Source organism: Natrix helvetica (genome assembly GCF_964273705.1).
Source record: "Natrix helvetica genome assembly, chromosome: Z".
In the NCBI taxonomy this organism is placed as follows: domain Eukaryota; kingdom Metazoa; phylum Chordata; class Lepidosauria; order Squamata; family Natricidae; genus Natrix; species Natrix helvetica.
The window spans coordinates 137075844-137097735 of record NC_138554.1 but is presented as its reverse complement, the minus strand read 5'-3'; the positions used below and the strand labels follow the sequence as shown (position 1 = coordinate 137097735).

The following is a 21892-nucleotide window of genomic DNA, read 5'->3' as shown; positions in this document are numbered from 1 at the left end:
AAAGGGGGGGGGATGATGATTCCCCCCCCCAAATAGGACATATTTCAAATTTTAAAAACTTTAACCTCAATTCTTCTCTAAAAGCTCTAGAAGTTGATCAGAGTCAAAATCTGAGAGTAGATACGTCAAAAGAACATATGGGTTAACTAACCCATAGCTAAGTAAACTTATTAAGCGGACTCACATAAATATACTCAATCAAACAAGATGCATTTGTTCAAATGAACCAGCAGCCCTTTTCTCCCGCAAGGAAAACCAGTGACATTTCTTCAGAAAGTGGCATTTTTTTAAAAAATGAATTTATTTATTAGAAACATTTGAAAGAAATACCACAAATAACTCAGGAAGGAAAGAATGAAAGAAGGAAGGAGAAAAAAGAAAGAAAAAGGAAGAAAGGAAGAGAAAAAGAAAGAGAGGGGGAAGAGAGAAGGAAAGAGAGAGGAAGAAAGAAAGAAAGAAAGAAAAGAAACAAAAAAGAAAAGTTTCTCAACTTGGCAGCTTTAAGAAGTGTGGACTTCGACTCCCAGAATTCCTTGTGCTGGTTGGGGAATTCTGGGAGTTGGCCCACACATAGTTGCCAAGTTAATTAAACACTGAAACAAATATCAATAAATTCATAGGGAATTACAATTGTCAAGACATAGATTTCACCCATAGACTGTACGGAATTAAGTTCGCCGAATAGAAATCTCTACTATAAAAGCATGATGATGTTAACCGTATCCCTTCAGCCCAAGGAATCAGGGGACGAGGAAGCAAAGACGAGCTTCCAAAGAAGGCTTAGATGGCCAAATCTTAAGTTTTCTCTCCGATGCGGAGAAGCGAGCTGCGCTTGCAATCTTGTTTTTCCTGCGGAATGCTGCGCTTCGACACGCGCCTGTCCGCGGCCCGCCCTGCAATCTTTAAATACTTTTTGCCAACTTGTGAAGAGTTTAGGGCAGTTACAAAAGAGCAGGGTGGGGACCGCGATTTCCAACCCCACCCCCCCCACCCCGCTTCTCCCTCTGGCTTCTTTCGAGATGAGGTTGCGAAGCCAGCTTGAGAGGGCTTGGCTGAACCACAACACGGAGATACACAAGGGCGCAAGGACGAAAAAACACGCCCAGCTGCTTGTCTATCCAAAGCTTTCTCTCCCTCCCTCTCTCTCTCTCTCTCTCTCTCTCTCTCTCTCGATCTGGGGCGCTGCTTAGAGAAAGCTGCAAATGACTCCGGAGTTGCCGGACAAGGCAGCCGTTCTGTTACAGCCTTCCTCTTCAGGGAGTGAGGAAAAGAGCAACTAGCAGCAGTAGCAGTCGGGGAAAAGCTGAACAGCTCAACGCTTCTTCCACCTTTAGGACGCCGTTGTGGTTTTGTGGTTTTTCTTGCGCGCCGCCCGATCATGGAAGTCAGCGGCTCATCATCTTCTTCGGCCTACAACGGTGAGTGAGGGGGCGGGTGGGGGGCGAGGGGGTTCGCCATGGTTTGGGGACGGGGTGGGGGGATGGTGCTATGCCTCCGGTGGCTGCTTCTTCGGGCAAAGCTGATGCAAACTCTAGAATAGATTCTGGCGTCTGTCTCGATGTGGGTGGGGGAAGGAGAGAAGTGACTGCAAGATCCATCGTCAGCATGGTAGCTTCTTATACCGGCAAATATGAAGGAGGCTTTGGGCATAAAGAGATGGGATGGGAAGGGATCTATTTCGATGCTGTGTTTTTCTAGATCCCCGAAAACCTTTCTTTTCTTTTCTTCTTTCTCTCTCTTTTTCTCTTCCCCTCACTTTTTCTTTTTTTTCCCTTTCCTTTTCTCTTTCTTTTCTTTCTCTCTTTTCTTTCTTTTTCTTTTTCTCTCTTTTTCTTTCTTTTTTCTCTTTCACTCTTTCTTTTTCTTTCTTTCTTTCACTCTCTCTTTTCTTTCTCTTTCTTTTAATTTTTTCTTCTCTTTCTCTCTTCTTTCTCTCTTTTTCTTCTCTCTTTCTCTCTTTTTCTTTTTCTCTTTTTTTCTCTCTCTCTTTCTTTTCTTTCTTTTTTCACTCTTACTTTCTCTCCTTTAATTTATTTCTTTTAATTCTTTTCTTCCCTCTTTCTCTCTCTTTTTTCTTTCTCTCCTTTTTCTTTCTCTTTCTCTCTCTGTCTCATTTCTTTTTTCCTCTCTCTTCCCCTTCCTTCCTTCCATCCATCCATCCTTTTTTCTTTTTCTCTCTCCTTCTCTTCCCTTCCCCACTAAGTCCTTCCTGCCTTCCTTCCCTGTTTTACCAGTCACTTTTTATCTTTATGTTATCTTTACTTAACCTTTTAAAAAGTTTCATTGTGTTGCAAAGCAGAGCTACAGTTCAGCCCCACATTTTCACTTTTGCATAGCACTTTTGAGAGGAGATGGGACCAATTGGTCGACTAGCTTTGTTTGAAACGAAAAGCACAACTGGGTGTTAAAGATGGATGTTTCTCCAGATCAAAAGATCTGTGATCTCTAGTTTTCTAGTTCAGGTACTCCTCGACTTGCAACAGTTCATTTAGTAATCGTTCAAAGTTACAATGACACTGAAAAAAGCAACATTACCATTTTTCACAGTTACGACCCTTGTAGCCTCTGATCATGTGACCAAAATTCAGATGATGCTTGGCAGCTGGTTTATACTTACGACCATTGCAGTGACCATTGCCGTGCAAAAGGAGATCCCAGTGCCCCAAAGTCATGTGACCTCCTTTCGCGACCTTCAGATAAGCAAAGTCAACGAGGAACCCAGATTCAGTTAATAGCAATACCACTTAGACTTATATACCGCTTCATAGTGCTTTACAGCCCTCCCTAAGCAGTTTACAGAGTCAGCTTTTTGCCCCCAATAATCTGGGTCCTCATTTTACCCACCTCGGAAGGATGGAAGGCTGAGTCAACCGGAAGGAGGGAAGGAAGGGCAATAGCAATACCACTTAGACTTATATACCGCTTCCCAGTGCTTTCCAGTCCTCTCTAAGCGGTTCACAGAGTCAGCTTTTTGCCCCCAACAATCCAGGTCCTCATTTTACCTACCTCGGAAGGATTGAAGGCTGAGTGACCTGAGGACTGAACTGCTGACAGTGGGCAGAATTAGCCTGCAATATTGCGTTCTAACCACTGTGCCACCACAGAAGGAAAAAAGGAAGGGCTAACACTTAGACTTATATACCGCTTCCCAGTGCTTTCCAGCCCTCTCTAAGCAGTTTACAGAGTCGGCCTCTTGCCCCCAACAATCTGGGTCCTCATTTGACCCGCCTCGGAAGGACGGAAGGCTGAGTCAACCTTGAGCCTGGTGGGATTTGATTTGCTGAACTGCAGCTAGCAGTTAGCCGAAGTAGCCTGCAGTACTGCACTCTAGCCATTGTGCCACCTCGGATTTTAATTGAGTTACTAACTTAGGCCATAAAATGGAGCAAAACTCACTTAACCAATGTCTCACTTAAAACAGAAATGTTGGGCTCAATTGTGGTCATAAGTCGAGGATTACCTGTAATGTTACTGGCCAGAGTTGGGCGATCAGGGCCAGAGAAATCTTTGTACAGCAAGGGACTTAACAGGAAGTGGATTTAAGTGATAGGCCTCCTTTTTTATAATCTTATTGACTTTTTTTTAATAAGCACAGTAAAACTTATAAAGCAAACTTGAAGGGAAGAAAAAGTTCAGAAGGTGCACTGCAGGGGGGAAAAAAGCACCAAGAAATAAGGAAGCAGCTTCCATCCTTCATCGCGCCAACCTCTAGTTAAGACTGTAATGGAGCCTGCCCATCACGATCATAACCCTTGACAGTCATAAAACGGATCAGCCATGTGACCGGCCTAGATTTTACAATCATTTTTATGGCAGTCGTTAAGTGAATCACTATGTTCATTAAATCTGTGGCCTTTAAGTGAACCCTGCAATCATTAACTGAACCAATTGAAAGTAAATGTTGATTTTTAGCAAAGCTGCAATGAAGCATGGTCACATGACTATGGGGCACTGCAGGCGATTGTAAATGTGGCCTGGTTGTTGATTGGCTGAAATGCAGTCATGTGACTACGACAAGGAAAGGGGGTCATAAGTAGCTCTCCCAGGTAGGTCCATCAGAATTCAGAATGGTCACATAAGTCAAAGACTAGAGTGGTGCGATGGCCTAGAGGTGGAGCTCTCGCTTCACTATCTGTGAGTTCAATCCTAGGCAGAGGATTTCTCTCTCTGGGCACACTGAGAATATATCTGCTGAACAAAACTCTGCATTGGCGACAAGAAAGGCATCTGGCCATTAAAACACTATGCGAGCTCCATTCAGTTGCCCATACTCCACCCCGCAAGGGATTATGGAGCTGTTAAAAGAAGATGATGACATAAGTCAAAGACTACTTGTATTGCCATTTGTTGATCTCAATAGGTTAACAGAATAACAGAAGGGACCTTGGAGAAGGGACCTCGGAGGTCTTCTAGTCCAACCCCTCTTCAGGCAGGTAACCCTATACTACTTCAGACAAATGGATATCCAACATCTTCTTAAAGACTTCCAGTGTTGGAGCATTCACAACTTCTGGAGGCAAGTCGTTCCACTGATCAGCTGTTCTCACTATCAGGAAATTTCTCCACAGTTCTAAGTTGCTTCTCTCCTTGATTAGTTTCCACCCATTGCTTCTTGTCCTGCCCTCAGGTGCCTTGGAGAACAGCTTGGTTTTCTCTTCTTTGAGACATTTGTGTGCACTTCAGTTCCCAGAATTCCCTACCAGTATGTCAGATAAGTATGCTGACCATTTCCAAAACGAACGACTCTTATCATGTACTGCCTCCTGGTGGTTAATATATGTACAAACCTCCCACAGGATATACAGTATCAGCAGCCCTTGATTGGAGAGTCCAGTCTGGGTTGGTCCGCGGGACCAGAGGTTTTGTCTTCTGAGTTTTTAGATTTGTGCTGGAGCCCATCTTCAATAAACTTATTTATTTAAGTGTCATTTATAGGAAAAGGTAAAGGTTCCCCTCGCACATACGTGTTAGTCGTTCCTGGCTCTAGGGGGCGGTGCTCATCTCCCTTTCAAAGCTGAAGAGCCAGCACTGTCCGAAGACGTCTCCGTGGTCATGTGGCTGGCATGATTAAACACCGAAGGCGCACAGAACGCTGTGACCTTCCCACCAAAGGTGGTTCCTGTTTTTCTACTTGCATTTTTTACCTGCTTTCGAACTGCTAGGTTGGCAGAAGCTGGGACAAGTAGCGGGAGCTCACTCTGTTACGTGGCACTAGGGATTCGAACCGCTGAACTGCCAACCTTTCTGATCGACAAGCTCAGCATCCTAGCCATTGAGCCACCGTGCCCCTTGTGATATTTATAGTGTCTGTTATATGTGGGTTTTTTAGATGTTAATTGCAAAGCCACATACAACAGGCACTATAAATACCACAGAGAACAGCACATACTCTGCAAAAGCAAAGTTCCCTCCAGCATGAGTCCAAAAGCTCAGAAGACAAAATCTCTCATTCCACTGACCAGCCCAGATTGGATCCTGCAACATTATCTTGGGACACAGGATATATTTATAGTTGCCTTCAAGGTAACCATAATTGAGCCCAAAAGTTCTGTTGCCAAGCAAAACAGTGGTCAAGCGGTTTTGCTCCTGTTTTATGACACTCCATGCCACAGTTCACTGTCAACTGTGGCAGTTTTAAGATGGGTGGACTTCAACTCCCAATAGAGCTGACTGAGGAATTCTGGGAATTGAAGTCCACCCATCTTGAAGTTACCATGGTCGAGAAACACTGCCATAGTTGTTAAAGTCGGTCACGGCAGTTGCTAAGTTAGTTACGTCACATGACTCTCTTTTTGGGGCCCTGTAATCCTTTAATTTGGTTTGAAAAGTAAAATAGCTGTAACTTGCACTTTCCAATTCTTGTATTCCTAGATATGCCCCTTGCATCTCAATGAGTGTTGTTGAAGAGTTCTCTTGTAAGATTTCTGCTTGGAAAAATATCCTTTATGCAGCTGCTAAAAAGCCAGACTGTAACACTTTTGTATCCCTGTGCTATCTGTCTATCTTTAAAGCCTGCCTGCCTGCCTGCCTGCCTGCCTGCCTGCCTGCCTGCCTGCCTGCCTGCCTGCCTGCCTGCCTGCCTGCCTACCTACCTATCATTTGTCTGTCTGTCCATCCAGCTGTCCATCCATCATCTATCATTTATCTATTAATTTATCATCAAACTGTCTTCATATCTCTCTCATTTTTGTTTATCAATTTATCAATCTCTTTCTATCAATCTATCATCAATTTATCTTCACCCATCCATCCATCTATCCACCCATCATCTATGTCTATCTACTATCATTTATCATTTACCTATCATCCATCCATCTATCTATCTATCTATCTATCTATCTATCTATCTATCTATCTATCTATCTATTATCTATCTATCTATCTATCTATCTATCTATCTATCTCATCTATCTATCTCTATTCTCTCTCATCTATATCTACCTATCTACCTACCTACCTACCTACCTACATCTATCTGTCTGTCTGTCTGTCTGTCTGCCTGCCTGCCTGCCTGCCTGCCTGCCTGCCTGCCTGCCTGCCTGCCTGCCTGCCTGCCTGCCTGCCTGCCTGCCTATCTATCTATCTATCTATCTATCTATCTATCTATCTATCTATCTATCTATCTATCTATCTATCTACCCACCTACCCACCTACCCACCTACCTACCTACTTATGGAGTCCTAATGGATGTTTACTTAAATATAAGCCAGCAAGATGTGGCAGCAGCCAAAAAAGCTAATACAAGTCTTGGTTGTATAAACAGAGGCATAGAATCAAAGTCACATGAAATATTAGTGTCATTTTATAAAGCAGTGGTGGCTAACCTTTTTGGCACGGAGTGCCATTAGCACGTGTGTGTGCCAGAGACTGAAACCCGGAACAGAGCAGCTGGCCAGTGTGCATGCGTGTGGCGACCAGCTGCACTTCCGGGTTCCATCATGTGCACCGGTCTTCGTGCATGTGTGCACTGGAACATGGAAGAAAGTGGCTGGCCAGTACACATGCAGGTGACGGAACACAGAAGGGCAGCTGCCGACATTGCGCATGCCCACAGAGAGGGCTCTGCGTGCCATCCCTGGCACATATGCCATAGGTTTGCCATTACGGTTATAAGGCCTTAGTAAGGCCACACTTGGAATCCTGCATCCAGTTTTGGTCGCCACGATGTAGAAAAGATGTGGAGACTCTAGAAAGAGTGCAGAGAAGAACAACAAAGAGGATTAGGGGACTGGAGACTAAAACATATGAAGAACGGTTGCAGGAACTGGGCATGTCTAGTTTAATGAAAAGAAGGACTAGGGGTGATAGGATAGCAGTGCTCTGATATTTGAGGGGCTGCCCCAAAGAAGAGGGAGTCAAGCTATTCGCCAAGGCACCTGAGGGTAGAACAAGAAGCAATGGGTGGAAAGTAATTAAAGAAAGAGGCAACCTGTAATTAAGGAGAAACTTCCTAACAGTGAGAACAATTAACCAATTAACTAGTAAAACAGCTTGTCTTCAGAAGTTGTGGGTGTTTTAAAGAAGAGAATAAACAATGACTTGTCTCAAATTGTATAGGGTCTTCTGCTTGAATGGAGGGTTGGACTAGAAGGCCTCCAGGGTCCCTTTTAGCTCTATTCTGATTGAATCTATTTCGTATATTAATCTATTTCGTATACCTATCCAATTCCACCAAATCTTGTCTACTTATAAAACACATCACTCTTTAGCAGAACGCCCCCCTCCAAAAAAAATTAACTGTTTTTAGGAATTTGACCAAATCAGCTAGATAGCGCTTCTGAATGCAGCAAGATCTGCACTTCAACAGAAAATCTTGGAAACATGCTTCTCCTTTGTCTCCGACCCCCACCCCAGTTTTATTATGGAGGGGCAAAGGAATAAGCAGACCTAGATGTAACTCCACTGAAATTTTGTGCAGTGAAACATGCAGGGGGCATAGTCCACTTTGCCTATGTTTACCCTGTGTCTCGAAATAAATAAGCTGACCTATCTACTATCTTAAATTGGTGGCTCTTCTGTTGCTCCCAGGAGTGAGATCGTTTTTGCTCCAACATCGGTTTTTCCAAACCCACTTTCCTCTCCATAGTCAGTGCTCTGCTCTCCCAGTCACTCACACATAATGGTGGTTTAGTGGGTTTATTAATATTCCCTAGCAATAGTTCCCTTCACCAAAAACCCAGAACTGTCGCAATTAAGTCCAGCCAAAAGCAGGGTGATACTGTCCACGGAGCATGGCCAAGGAGTCCATAGGGCACTTGAAAGTTTGTTGTGGCCCGTTAGCTGCCAGCGGATCTGGCAGCAGATTCAGACAGTGAGAAGGTTGGGGAGGAACATGGGCCAGTCATGGAGTCTGGGGAAGGCTCTGATGAGGGCTCTAGGTCTGAGGCAGAGAGGAGGCCAGAGCCATTTGACAGTTATCAGCTGTCTTTGGAGTCGGAGATCAGTGGGGCAGAAGAACAGCTGGAGCCTGTTCCCAGTGTGTGCATGCACAGAGCTGCCAGGAGAAGGGAACAGCTAAGGAACAAGGGTCAACTCGGGAGTAAAGGCACAGGTGGACGGTGAATGGCCCCCTCCCATAGGAAATAAAGAGGAGCGAAAGGGGAGGGGAGTTTGCAGGAGACAATCGGATCCATTCATTAGGGGGAAGATCTGTTCCTGACTTCTTGCCAAGTAATTGCTGCTACAGCTTGACGTTTAGAAGATATCGGCCTGGCAGCTCTCCAAGCCTGATAAAGGTCTGTAGTTGTGAAATATCTTGAAAGACTGTTGGCTGGGACTTTGCTGGAGAGGAATCATTTAAAACTAAATAAAAGGGGTTTTATCGGGACGAGGAGTCGGCTTCGTGCTTTTGAAAAGCTTAGATCAGAACAAAGTTTCCCAAACAGGACAAATCCACTAGGCGAAATTAAATCCACAACACAAGAAGTTTCACGAGGCAAGGAAAGTCCAGGAATTCACAAGGAAGGCACGATCCAAAGTCAAGGCACGGGGTCAAATCCAAAGCAAGGCAGAGATCATAACAACCAGCAAGGTAATGAACACATTTTTCCAGTGGTAAAATCTAATTTTTTTTACTACCAGTTCTGTGGGCGTGGCTTGGTGGGGAGTCATGTGACTATGTATTCATATAACTGGGGGATCCAAAGATAGATACTCACTTTAACAATGTCCTGCTGGAGCAGGGTTGGACTAGATGACCTCCAGATCCTTCCAGCCCTGGATTATCCTATGAAGCTGTGTCTAGTGCCAGGTTTATAGTCCTTCCTTCCTCTCCTTTTTCCCTCCCTTTCTTTCTTTTTCTGTCTTTCTCTTTCTTCTCTCTCTTTCTCTCTCTCTTTCTCTCTCTCTCTCTTTCTCTGCAAACCCCCCCCCCATTTTTGGCCTAGCAGACTTCAGGGAAGCCTGCTGGGAGCAAAAACGGACCCCATCGCCCACACAATTCCAGAGAACCTGTAGTACAAACATGCTTAAAAAGTTTTTTTTAAAGTTCTGAAGATCAGCTGTGTGACATGCGATCGTCGAAAGTTTTTTTAAAATCTTTTGTATTTTTTTTACTATCGGTTTGGGCGAACCGGTCCGAACCGGTGGCATTTCACCTCTGCATTTTTCCCATCATCTCCATCTGTCTGCTGTGCTTCACAGCCATCTTCTGGCACAGCCCATCAAGAGGGGCCAGGCTGCCTCCTCGCGAGTGATCGGGCTGATCACTCCTCTGCTCCTGCCTTTTCTCTGCCCTACATGTTCTCGGATCAGGTGCAGAAGGCAATTCCTCTTCCTCCTCATTGACCGGATACAGCTGCCTGCATTCCCCACCTGAAGCCTCAGGGCTGTCCCGCTGCAGCTGTGCTTCAGCCAACTCCCTCTCAGGTGACTACTGGAGCCATTGACGAACTCTCCTCTTGACATGCCCAGGAATGGTTCATCCACCTCTAGACTGATACCTGGAGAGGGCATCTGGGGAAGGGTCCGGGGGAGATCCCTTACGTGCTGGCAAGGAGAGATTTGAAGCTGCAACCCTTTTAATATGCATTGAAAATGTTAAGATGGTGCCGCAACCATATGGCTATGATGTATAACAGGGGTGTCAAACTCAATTTCATTGAGGGCCACATCGGGGTTGTGTTTGATCTTGGGGGGGCTGGGGTGGGGGTGGCCAGCTTGACATCACTCATGTCGGGGGGGCCAAGCACTCTGACAGCGAAAATGGGCTTCCGATAGTGGTGGGTTCTGGATCCTGTTGTAACCGGTACGGTGCAACGGGGCCAGGCGTTCACCACATCAACGCGCACAGCGCATACATGCATACATACCACAATGCTCTGCAGCGCCACTGCAATGCTCCAGCTGCTCAGTGGAACATCATGCAGGATCCGTGCGTGGAAGCCCCTGAAAGGAGCGTGGGTGGGCGGGCTCTCCGGAGCACTGCACTGGAGCGCCACCTGGTGCTCTCGGCAGGTACTGGTGCACCCGTACCAGGGCGTACTGATTGCAACCCCCACTGGCTCCCGAGTTCCGTTTCTGGCTGCGACGGCCTCCTGCAGCATTCTGCCAGTGAAAACGGAGTCTGGGAGGTCCGTGTGGCAGAAGCAGTGTGGGCCGGTCCTTCGTGGTTTCCATGGTGGCCCCACGGGCCAGATCTAAGCACCCCACGGAGCCTTGAGTTTGACTGATGTAGATAGTCCTCAATTTAACACGATTTGTTTAGTGACTGTTCATACTTACAGTTGCACTGATAAAAGTTGCAGCGCCCTCCCAACCGTACCCCCCCCATTCAGGTAACTGGCATGTATTTAAAATTCACTACCACTGTAGTGTTTCACTTAACAACCATGGCAAAAAAAGGTTGTAAAATGGGGCACAGCACATTTATCAATTTCTGTTTAGCAATTGTAGTCCTAAATCAAGGATAACCTCAATTTTTTTCCCTTATTTTAACTTTTTTACCCCCAGTTGTTATACTGAACAGGTAGTCCTCGACTTACTACACTTCATTTACTGATTGTTCGAAGTTGCAGCAGCACTGGAAAAACTTAATTATGACTGTTTTTCACACTTACAACCATTGCAGCATCCCCGTGGTCATGTGGCCAAAATTCAGATTGACTCGTATTTACGGTGGTTGTAGTTTCCCGGGGTCATGTGACCCCCCCCCCCTTTGCAACCTTCAGACAACCAAAGTCAGTGGGGTATCCAGATTCACTTAACGACCATGTTACTAACTCAACAATTGCAGTGCTTCGCTTAAGAACCTTGGCAAGAAAGGTTCATAAAATTCATTTAGCGAATGTCTCACTTAACCACAGAAACTTTGGGCTTAATGGTGATCATAAGTTGAGAACAACTTGTATAGAACTCATGTTCATTCACTGTTAACTCTGTAGCTCTCCTTGCATCTAGTTGCAAATTTTTATTTTACAGAAAGAAATTCTTGCCGTACATGTAAAAACAATTAATTACTTTTCGGAAATATGAAGACATTTATTCACCCTCCTTGATTCAGGGTCCAAAGGAAAACCTGTAAGAAAATGACGGACTCGGTATTGATACTTGCTCGTTCCCTATTTTGATCCATTATTGAAAAAAAGAAAGAGAAGATGTTTCTTTCCGTAGTCTACTATCAGGCAAAATTTAAGGATCAAACCAGTGGTGCGATACGACCGGTAGGCTCCGGTACGGATGTACTGGTGCGTGCTGAGAGCACCAGGTACCGTTACAGTAAAGTGCTCTGGAGGGTCCGCCCGCCCGCTCTCCTTACCATTATTTGAGCTGATTGGGGCTTTTGCTCACGCGCAAGGAGCATACGGCGCCTGTGTGACACTCCGCCGAGCAACTGGAGCATTGCAGGCAGTAAGTAACACATGCGTGCGCTGCGCATGTATTGCGGTCACTCATGTGGATGCCGGGCCTTGTTGCAGTGTACCGGTTACAACGAGATCTGGAACCCACCACTGGATCAAACTTATTTTCCCCCCCCAATGGAATAAAAATAATTTAAGGAACAGTGCTGAGTTTTTTCCCCCTTTTCATTCCTCCCTCTCTCAAAAAATAGAGTCAATAAAAGGGTACCTTGATATATGACCATCACGATACGTGGTGGAAATTCTGCACTCTGTTGTGGTCCCAAGTCAAGAGTATCTTCACAGGTAGTCCTCAACTTTCAACAGTTCAGTTAGTGACCGTTCAAAGTTACAACGGCACTGAATAAAGTGACTTATGACCATTTTTCACACCTACGACCATTGCAGCATCCCCGTGGCCACCAGATTTACATTTGGATAACTGATTCATATTTATGATGGTTGCAGTGTCCCGGGGTCATGTCATCCCCTTTGGAGACCTTCTGACAAGCACAATCAGTGACAAAACCAGACTCACTCAACAACTGTGTTGCTAATTCAAGAACTGCAATGATTCACTTAACAAAGGTGGCAAGAAAAGTCGTAAAACGGGACGAAACTCACTTAGGAGCCATGGTGGCGCAGTGGTCAGAGTGCAGTACTGCAGGCTACTTTCTGCTGACTGCTGGCTGACTGCAATTTGGCAGTTCGAATCTCACCAGGCTCAAGGTTGACTCAGCCTCCCATCTTTCCAAGGTCCCATCTTTCCAAGGTCGGTAAAATGAGGACCCAGATTATTGGGGAACAATAGGCTGACTCTATAAATCACTTAGAGAGGGCTGTGAAGGAGAGAAGGAGAAGAAAGTGATGGATAAGGTACAAATATGGTGTATGGAGAGCAGAAGAGCCAATAATTGGTTTTTGGGGAGTTGAGGGTAAGATGAATTGATGTAAACATTTAATAATACAATACTAAGTTGGCTATGTAATAGTATACATGTGATTATATGTTATGAAAATGAAAAAATAAAAAACTTTATTAAAAAAAGGGAGAGGGGGCTGTGAAGCGCTTAAGTGCTTAAGACAATTCTCACTTAGCAACATAAATTTTGGGCCCAACTGTGGTCGTAAGGTGAGGACTACCTGTATATGGTTTACTAAAGGCATTGCCAATTATCCCTTTGGCAGTTCCACAAGGTGGAGCCTGCTTCTTTGTTTTACTAAAAGCATGTAAATCAATTCTGCCTCTGGGAGATTGTGATTTTATTTATTTTTTTAAACTTGGAGGAAGTGTTTCTTTCACAACAATGACTCTGCAGAAGATAAGACCAATGGTGGGAAACTGCAGATAAAATTAGCAGAAGCCAATAGAGGCAGAATAATAAAATTGCCAGCCTTCCCGCTGATTCTGAGTTGGCGCTTGTACTGGATAATAGTGGGGGGGGGGGGGAACTTACAACTAGTCCTTGACTTACAACAGTTCTCTTAGTGACCATTTGAAGTTGCAACAACACTGAAAAAAGTGCCTTAGGACCATTTTTCACACTTATGACTGTTACAGCATCCCCGTGGTCATGTGATTTACATGAAATCCTCTTCGCTATCAGTTCAGTAGTGGGAGAGTGCACGCCCACATTTGGGCACGCAAAGAAGGTCTGTGATGCCGTCAGGGTGGGTGGGCGGAGCCTGGCACCTCCGCTACCGGTTCGCCCGAATCTGTGTGAATCGGCAGAATACCACCGCTGATTCGGACGCTTGACAACTGACTCACATTTATGACGGTTGCAGTGTCCCGGGGTCATGTGATCCCCATTTGCAACCTTCTGAAAGACGAATGGGGAAGATAGATTCACTTAACATCTGTGTTGTTAACTGTGACTAATTTAACAACTTCAGGGATTCACTTAACAAATGGGGCAGAAATAGCAAAAGCAGTAGCGCTTAGACTTAAATAATGCTTCACAGTGCTTTTACAGCCCTCTCTAAGCGGTTTACAGTTGGCCTATTGCCCCCAACAATCTGGGTCCTCATTTTACCCACCTTGGAAGAATGGAAGGCTGAGTGACCTGAGCCGGTCAGGATCGAACTGCTGGCAGCGGGCAGAATTAGCCTGCAATATTGTGTTCCAACCACTGTGCCACCACAGAAGGAAGGAAGGATTAAGCACTTCCAAGTGCTTTCCAGCCCTCTCTAAGCGGTTTACAGAGTCGGCCTCTTACCTACAACCATCTGCGTCCTCATTTTACCGAACCTCGGAAGGACGGAAGGCTGAGTCAACCTTGAGCTTGGTGAGATTTGAACTGCCAAATTGCAGCAGAAGTGTGACCTCCACGCATTGCACACAGCCTTCCATGCATGCATTTTGGTGAAAAAAGGGCCTAAATGGGACACCGTAGAGTCGGGGTGTGTGGGCGAGGCCACCTGCGATTTCCACTACCATTTTGGGAGAACCGTTCCAAATCAGTAGAATACCACCTCTGGTTCAAAGTTACAATGGCACTGAAAAAAAGGGACTTATAACCGTTTTTCACACTTACAACCTTGGTATCTCCATGATCATGTGATCACTGTTCAGATGCCTGGCAACTGGCATGTATTTATGATGGTTGCATTTTTCCCAAGGTCATGTGGTCTCCTTTTGCGACCTTTTGATAAGCAAGAACAATGGGGAAGCCAGATTCACTTAACAACCGTGTTACTAACTTATCAATTGCAGTGATTCACTTAACAACTGTGGTAAAAGAGGTTGTGAAATGGGCAAAATTCACTTAACAAATGTCTCATTTAACAAATGTGGTTGTAAGTGGAGGACTACCTGTACCAGTACTCCTTGACTTGCAACAACAGTCCGTTTAGTGACCATTCAAAGTTGAACGGCAATGAAAAATGTGACTTATGGTCATTTTTTCAAACTTATGACCGTTGCAATATCCCTGTGGTCATGTGATCAAAATTTGGATGCTTGGCAACTGGTTCATATTTATGACATTTGCAATGTCCTCGAGTGATGTGATTTCCCTATGGCAACCTTCTGACAAGCAAAGTCAATGGGGAAGACAGATTCACTTAACAAATGTTAGCTCACTTAACAACTGCAGTGATTCACTTAACAAATGTATCAAGAAAGATCCGAAAATGGGGCAAAACTCACTTAACAAATGTTTCACTTAGCAGCAGCAATTTTGGGCACAATTGTGGTCTTACCTCAAGGAGTAGCTGTATTGATATGCCAGTAGGTTTATCCTTCCAATAGTATAATATATTATTGCCCAGATAAATGTGTTTGAAAGTTATAGCATCAGGTAATCTGCATTCTCTAAAGTTTGTGCAGTGGTACCTTAGTAAAGGTAATGCTTGCCCTTGCACATACTGTATGTGCTAGTCGTTCCTGACTCTAGGGGGAGGTGCTCATCTCCGTTTCAAAGCCAAAGAGCCAGCGCTGTCCGAAGACATCTCTGTGGTCATGTGGCCAGCGTGACTAAATGCCGAAGGCGCACAGAATGCTGTTCCCTTCCCACCAAAGGTGGTCCCTATTTTTCTACTTGCATTTTTTACCTGCTTTCGAACTGCTAGGTTGGTAGAAGCTAGGACAAGTAACGGGAGCTCACTCTGTTACGTGGCACTAGGGATTCGAACCGCCGACTTTTCTGATCGACAAGCTTAGCATCTTAGCCACTGAGCCACCACATCCCTTTGTACCTTAGTACTCATTGTTAATTAGTTCCAGGAGCTGCAGTTAATCAAACATTTTTTTCCAGTAAGGAATAAGGTAGTGAGTCATAAGGAGCCAACACTAACAAGTTCTAGCTTGTGCATTGAGTACCAACAAACAATGACTACCAGGACAAATTTTTTCCACCATTAATGCATTGTGTACTAAATATGATGGATTTCAAAGCAGTTGAGTACTCTCTGGAAAGAAATACTATACATACCCCTAATACCCCTCGGGATATGTGTCCGTGTCCGTGTGTGTGTGTATGTTTCCAGCATGACTCTGAAAACCTGGGCCACTGAAATGAAAAGGACTGAATTCTATCTATAGTATCAAGTCACAGTACTTTTGACAGAGGTAGTGTGCATTTTGGATTCAAGTTCTGTTAAGATACAGCCTGTTGTGCCTTAAAATGGATTCTACTGTACAGCACAGTGGAGTTGCCATGGTGACGGCTTCGAGAGTACTACACAAGGGGGTTTCCTCCAATACAGGATTGGGATAAATACATACCTGGGCTATGCCGGGTTATCAGCTAGTAATTTTTTTTAAAAAAAATCTCAAATGCAAACAATGTCACTGGGAAGGATTTGTAGGGATCTAAAATGAAAAACAAACCCCACCTTTGCAAAACATTTAGTCTGTGAATGATTACATATCGTCTTCAACTTATAACAGTTCATTTAATGACCGCTTGAAGTTACAACGGCACTGAAAAAAGGGACATGGCTGTTTTTCACATTTACAACTATTACAACTGTAGCATCCCCATAGATACAGTATGTAATTAAAATTCAAACGCTTTGCAACTGGCTCATATTTATGACGGTCGCCGCGTTCCAGGGTCATATGATCCCCTTTTGCGACCTTCTGATGAGCAAAGTCAATGGGGAAGCCTGATCCACTTAATAACCATGTTACTTACTTAATACCTGCAATGATTCACTTAACAACGGTGGCAAGCAAAGTTATAAATAGGGGTAAAACTCTTAGCTAATGTTTCGCTTAGCAACATAAATTCTGGGCTCAATTGTGATCGTATGATATGGACTACCTATAGTCCTACAAGCATTCGTTTAGTGACCGCTTGATTACAATGGCACTAGAAAAAAGACTTCCGACCAGCCTTGCATTTATGACTGTTGCATCATTCCAACCCCCTCATGTGATCAGAAGTGAAAGTGCTTGATAAATGGCATGTGATTATGATAGATGCTGCTTCCCAGGGTCATGTGATTGCTACAGGTAGTCCTCGACGTACGACCACAGTTGAGTCCAGAATTTACTTTGCTAAGTTAGAAAGTTGTTAAGTGTGTTTTGTCTCATTGTACGACTTTCCTTGCCACTTTTTTTTTAAACTTAACACCTGTAGTGATTCACTTAATAACTGTGGCAAGAAAGTACATAACATGGGGCAAAAGAAGTGTCTCACTTAACAACATACATTTTGGGCTCAACTGTGGTCATAAGTCGAGGGCTACCTGTATTTTTGAAAAATTAATCCAATCGCCATGTCTTCAGAAGTACCTCTTTAAAAAGCAAAATAAATAGATAAATAAATATGGAATACAGCATTTGATTGTGTCATATCCAACCAAAACACTTCATTTGGAATATGTGTGTGTGTGTGTGTGTGTGTGTGTGTGTGTGTGTATGTATGTATGTCTCCCTTTATTTATTTATCAGCACAAACACAACACAAATGTATCGAAGGCAACATTAAAAATATGGTTTTCTACCTGGATGGTCTCCTGGAGTGAGCCAAAAGACAGAAAAGGGAAGCAGTGTGTTCCCTCCCATATTTGGGCATACTAGGGGTTGTGACACAATACATACGTACGTACGTACGTATGTATATATATATAGAGAGAGAGCTTTATTTCAGTTTGTTAGCCGGAATTTTTTGCTACCAGAAATGAATGGGTCTCACCTCTTACAGTTTATATACAGCCTTAATTAATCCTTTCATATTTTAATGACATGATAGCAGCAGTAAAGATGATTAGGGGACTGAAGGCTAAAACATATGAAGAATGGTTGCCGGAATTGGGCAGGTCTAGTTTAATGAAAGGTGACATGATCGCAGTCTTCCAATATTGAGGGACTGCCATAAAGAAGAAGAAGTCTAACTAGTCTCCAAACCACCTGAAGGCAGAGTCAGATTTAACAGAGTTGGAAGGGCTCTTGTAGGTCATCTAGTCCAACCCCCCGCCAAAGCAGGAAACCCATCACCATTTCTGACAGATGGCAGTCCAGTCTCTTCTTGAAAGCCTCCAGTGACAAAGCTCCCACAATTTCTGAAGGCAACTTCTGTTCCATGGTTGATTGTTCTCACTGTCAGAAAGTTCCTCCTTATTTCCAGTTTGAATCTCCCCTTGTTCAGTTTCCATCCATTATTCCTTGTCTGGCCTTTGGGTGCTTTGGAAAATAGCTTGACCCCCTCCCCTCTGTGGCAGCCTCTGAAATATTGGAAGACTTCTATCATGTCTCCTCTGGTCCTTCTCTTCACTAGATTAGCAGGACAAGAAGCAAAGGATGGAAACTAATCCAGGAGAGACCCAAGGAGAAATTTCCTGAGAGTGACAACAATGAATAAGTGGAACGGCTTTTTTTCAGAAGTTACGAATACTCCAACACTGGAAGTTTTCAAAAGATATTGCCATTTATCTGACATGGTATATAGAGTTTCCTGCTTGAGAAGCGGGTTGGACTAGAAGACCTCCAAGATCCCTTCAATTCTGTTATTCTTTCCACATACTAAGTAACTTAGTATGGTAAGTATAGTACTTGCAAACATAGTGGCTAAAGCTAGGTAAATACAGCATGGTGATCCAAAAATCACAACATGGATGCATTCACCCAACTTTAGGCTTGGTGTAAATCGTGACCTCTGGCGTTTTAAAAAGAGAGGAAATGATTTATTAGACATCCTAGATCAGTTTTTCTTAGGCTTGGTAACTTTAAAATTGGAGGACTTCAATTCCCACTCTGGGAATTGAAGTCCTCCCGTTTTAAAGTTACCACGTTTGATAAACACTGCCATAGATTCTGTCTAAAATGCGGGATGAATCATTTCACTGATTTTCCAGAAGTTACTCATCTGAAGACAAGTTCCTCAAGGATGTAGACTAGCCATGAATGAAGATGACAGGATACTAACTAGGTAGCATTTTTTAAAAATTGCGTCATTGCATCATATGACAATCATTCAACATGGATTATCATGTGAGAGAATGCTGAAAGAAGGAAAAATCTATCACATCATCTACCAATACAGTATCCCAAGGAAGACTGCATCACGGGTAAACCATGAGTTAATCCTGTCTTCTGGAGAATCAGAATTCCTAGAATTTTTGAGCAGCTGTCCAGGTAGTCCTTGACTTACAACTACACATAAGCCCAACATTTCTGTTGTTAAGCAGGACGGTTGCTAAGTGAGATTTGACCCATTTTTCAACCTTTCTTGTGAATCACTGCATAGGTTAAGTTAAAAAAGTTAAGTGAATCTTCTACATTGACTTGGTGATCACATGACTATGGCAATGCTGCCACAGTAATAAGGGTGAAAAATGGTCATTTTTCAGTGCTGTTGTAACCTTGATCACTAAATGCTGTTGTAACCTTGTCACTAAATGAAAGGTTGTAAGTTGAGGATGGTGTTGTAACCTTGTCACTAAATGGATGTTTGTAAGTTGAGGATTACCTCTAGTTCACGGGCAGCCACCAAACTTCCAGTTGGGGAAAATTTGGAATATGAAACTTGGAATAGGTTTAAAGTCTACAGCAATGTTTCTCAACCTCTGCAACTTTAAGATATTGCAAATATAGCAGTATATCTTTGAAGCGATGCCCCAAAGAAGGGGGAGTCAAGTTATTCCCTAAAGCACTTGAAGGCAGGACAAGAAGCAACAGATGGAAACTAATCAAGGACAGAAGCAATTTAGAACTAAGGAGAGATTTCCTGACAGAACAATTAATCAAGGGAACAATTGGCCTCTTGAAGTTGTAGTTGATTTATCACTGGAGGTTTTTAAGAAGGACTGGGTAACCTAAAAATTGTATAGGATGTTCTGCTTGGGCAGGGGGTTGGACTAGAAGACCTCCAAAGTCCTTTCCAAGTCTGTTATTCTGTTAAAGATGGGTGGACTTCAATTCCCAGAATCCCCCAATCAGCCAGACAGTGTGATGTTTATGACTTCAAGTTGGGGGTCCTCTTTGTGCAGAATGGACTCACTGGGGGTGGTCATGTTTTCAGCTTGTGAATATTGAAAGAATGTAAACAGCCAATTTCTCCTCCCAACCCCCTTTTTTCAAAATATACACAGTGCCTCCGACCATCGCAAACATCTTTGTATGTTTACAATCTTGTAAAAATGGGAATGAGGAATGAGGGGTGTGGCATTCCTAAGGGATAAATATTGCTTAGATGAATTATAGTGGTACAATGGCATGAATAGAAAGAATGTTTGAACGTAAGAGTCTTGATAGGAGAGAATATTTGTAGCTCATGGCTCCACTGTGGTGCTCCTTGGTGCTCTCCAAGCTTGGTTGCTTTCTTGCAAATGGTTCATCACCAAATTAGCAACATCTCACTGATGAGGTTGCTTAATTTGGTGATGAAACGTCTGTAAAAAAAAAAAACCCCAATGAGGTTCAGAAAGCACCAAGTACCCTCCATGTTAGCCTGTTAGATAAAGGTTCCCCTCGTACATATGTGCTAGTCATTCCCGACTCTAGGGGGCGGTGCTCATCTCCGTTTCAAAGCTGAAGAGCCAGTGCTGTCCGAAGACGTCTCCGTGGTCATGTGACCACCATGACTAAACACCGAAGGCGCACGGAGCACTGTTACCTTCCCACCAAAGGTGGCTCCTATTTTTTCTACTTGCATTTTTTACGTGCTTTCGAACTGCTAGGTTGGCAGAAGCTGGGACAAGTCACGGGAGCTCACTCCATTACGGGGCACTAGGGATTGGAGCTGCCAAACTGCCAACCTTTCTGATCGACAAGCTCAGCATCTTAGCCACTGAGCCACTGCATCCCTCTGTTAGCCTGTTAGTCTATATTCCAATTGTGGAAAGAAACTTTGGAGAAGATTTTCAGTGCTTTAGGAATGAGTTGCAGATATACAAGCTTGCAACATGGCAATGCTGATAATCTCCTAATTGTTTAATTGTTGTTGGTACAATGGTTCTTCTTATCGATTCTGATTCTTGGAAACAATGCAAGACAAGTCTGTGCAGATATCTTTGAACTTTTTTGGAACCATTGTCCAAAACCATCACCTGGGAAATGCCCGCATTTACAACCGTCATAAATATGAGCCACTTACCCAGAGTCTGAATTTTGATCACGTGGCCATGGCACCGGTCGTAAAGCTGAAAAACAGTCATAAACCACTTTTTTTTAGTGCTGTTGTAGTCATGGTGACTAAATGAATGGGTGTGAGTTGAGGATTACCCTTAGTTCATGTACAACCACCAACCTTCCAGTTGGAGGAAAAAGTCTGTTCTGCAAAATTTGGAATATGAAATTTGCAATAATAGATTTAAAGTCTACAGCAATGTTTCTCAACCTTTGCAACTTTTTAAAGAAAGAGCACCCATGAGATTCTTTTTTTTTTTTTTTTGATTCCGTAGGTAATAAAATCGCACCATCTCTATACAGGCAGTCCTTCACTTATGACAACAATTGAGCCCAATATTTCTGTTGCTAAGTGAGGTATTTGTTAAGTGAGTTTTGCCCCATTTAATGATTTTTTTTTCTTGCCACATTTGTTAAGTTAATCACTGCAATTGCTAAGTTAGTAACATGGTTGTTAAGTGAATCTGGCTTCCCCATTGACTTTGCAGAAGATGGTAAAAGTTGTTCACATGACCCCAGACACTGAAACCGTCATAAATATGAAACAGTTGTCAAGCACCTGAGTTTTGATCATATAACCACGGGGTGCTGCAATGGTTGTAACAGTGGTGCAATTCAGCCAGTTCTATTGGTTTGGGCGAACTGGTAACAGTGGCGGCAGGAGGCTCAGCCGGACGTCATCATGTTCTCTTTCTGATGTTCTTTGCATGCGCGGAAGGTCCTGCGCATGCACGGAAGTGGTGCGTGTGAGCAAAGCGAGTGGGCATGCTCACATTTGCGAACCGGTAGTGAAAGTAAGTTGATTACACCTCTGATTTCACCCCTGGGTTGTAAGTGTGAACGGTCACAAGTCACTTTTTCAGTGTTGTTGAAATTTCAAACGGTCACTAAATGAACTGTTGTAAATCGAGGACTACCTGAATTATGTTATTGAGATGAATTAAAACTAAGGTAACAAGTCAGGTCCGTTTCTCCAAA

General features: G+C 43.7%; 1 protein-coding gene across 1 annotated transcript in view; it reads left to right on the top strand.

Moving 5' to 3' along the window:
• The first annotated feature begins 1205 nt into the window (after positions 1-1205).
• The window catches only part of PLCD1 (phospholipase C delta 1), a 72759-nt gene continuing 52072 nt past the window's right edge, over positions 1206-21892 (top strand). The window contains exon 1 of the mRNA XM_081970204.1: positions 1206-1418. Coding sequence (XP_081826330.1) covers positions 1379-1418 — 40 coding nt within the window. The 5' untranslated portion in view covers positions 1206-1378. The remainder of the gene's footprint in view (positions 1419-21892) is intronic.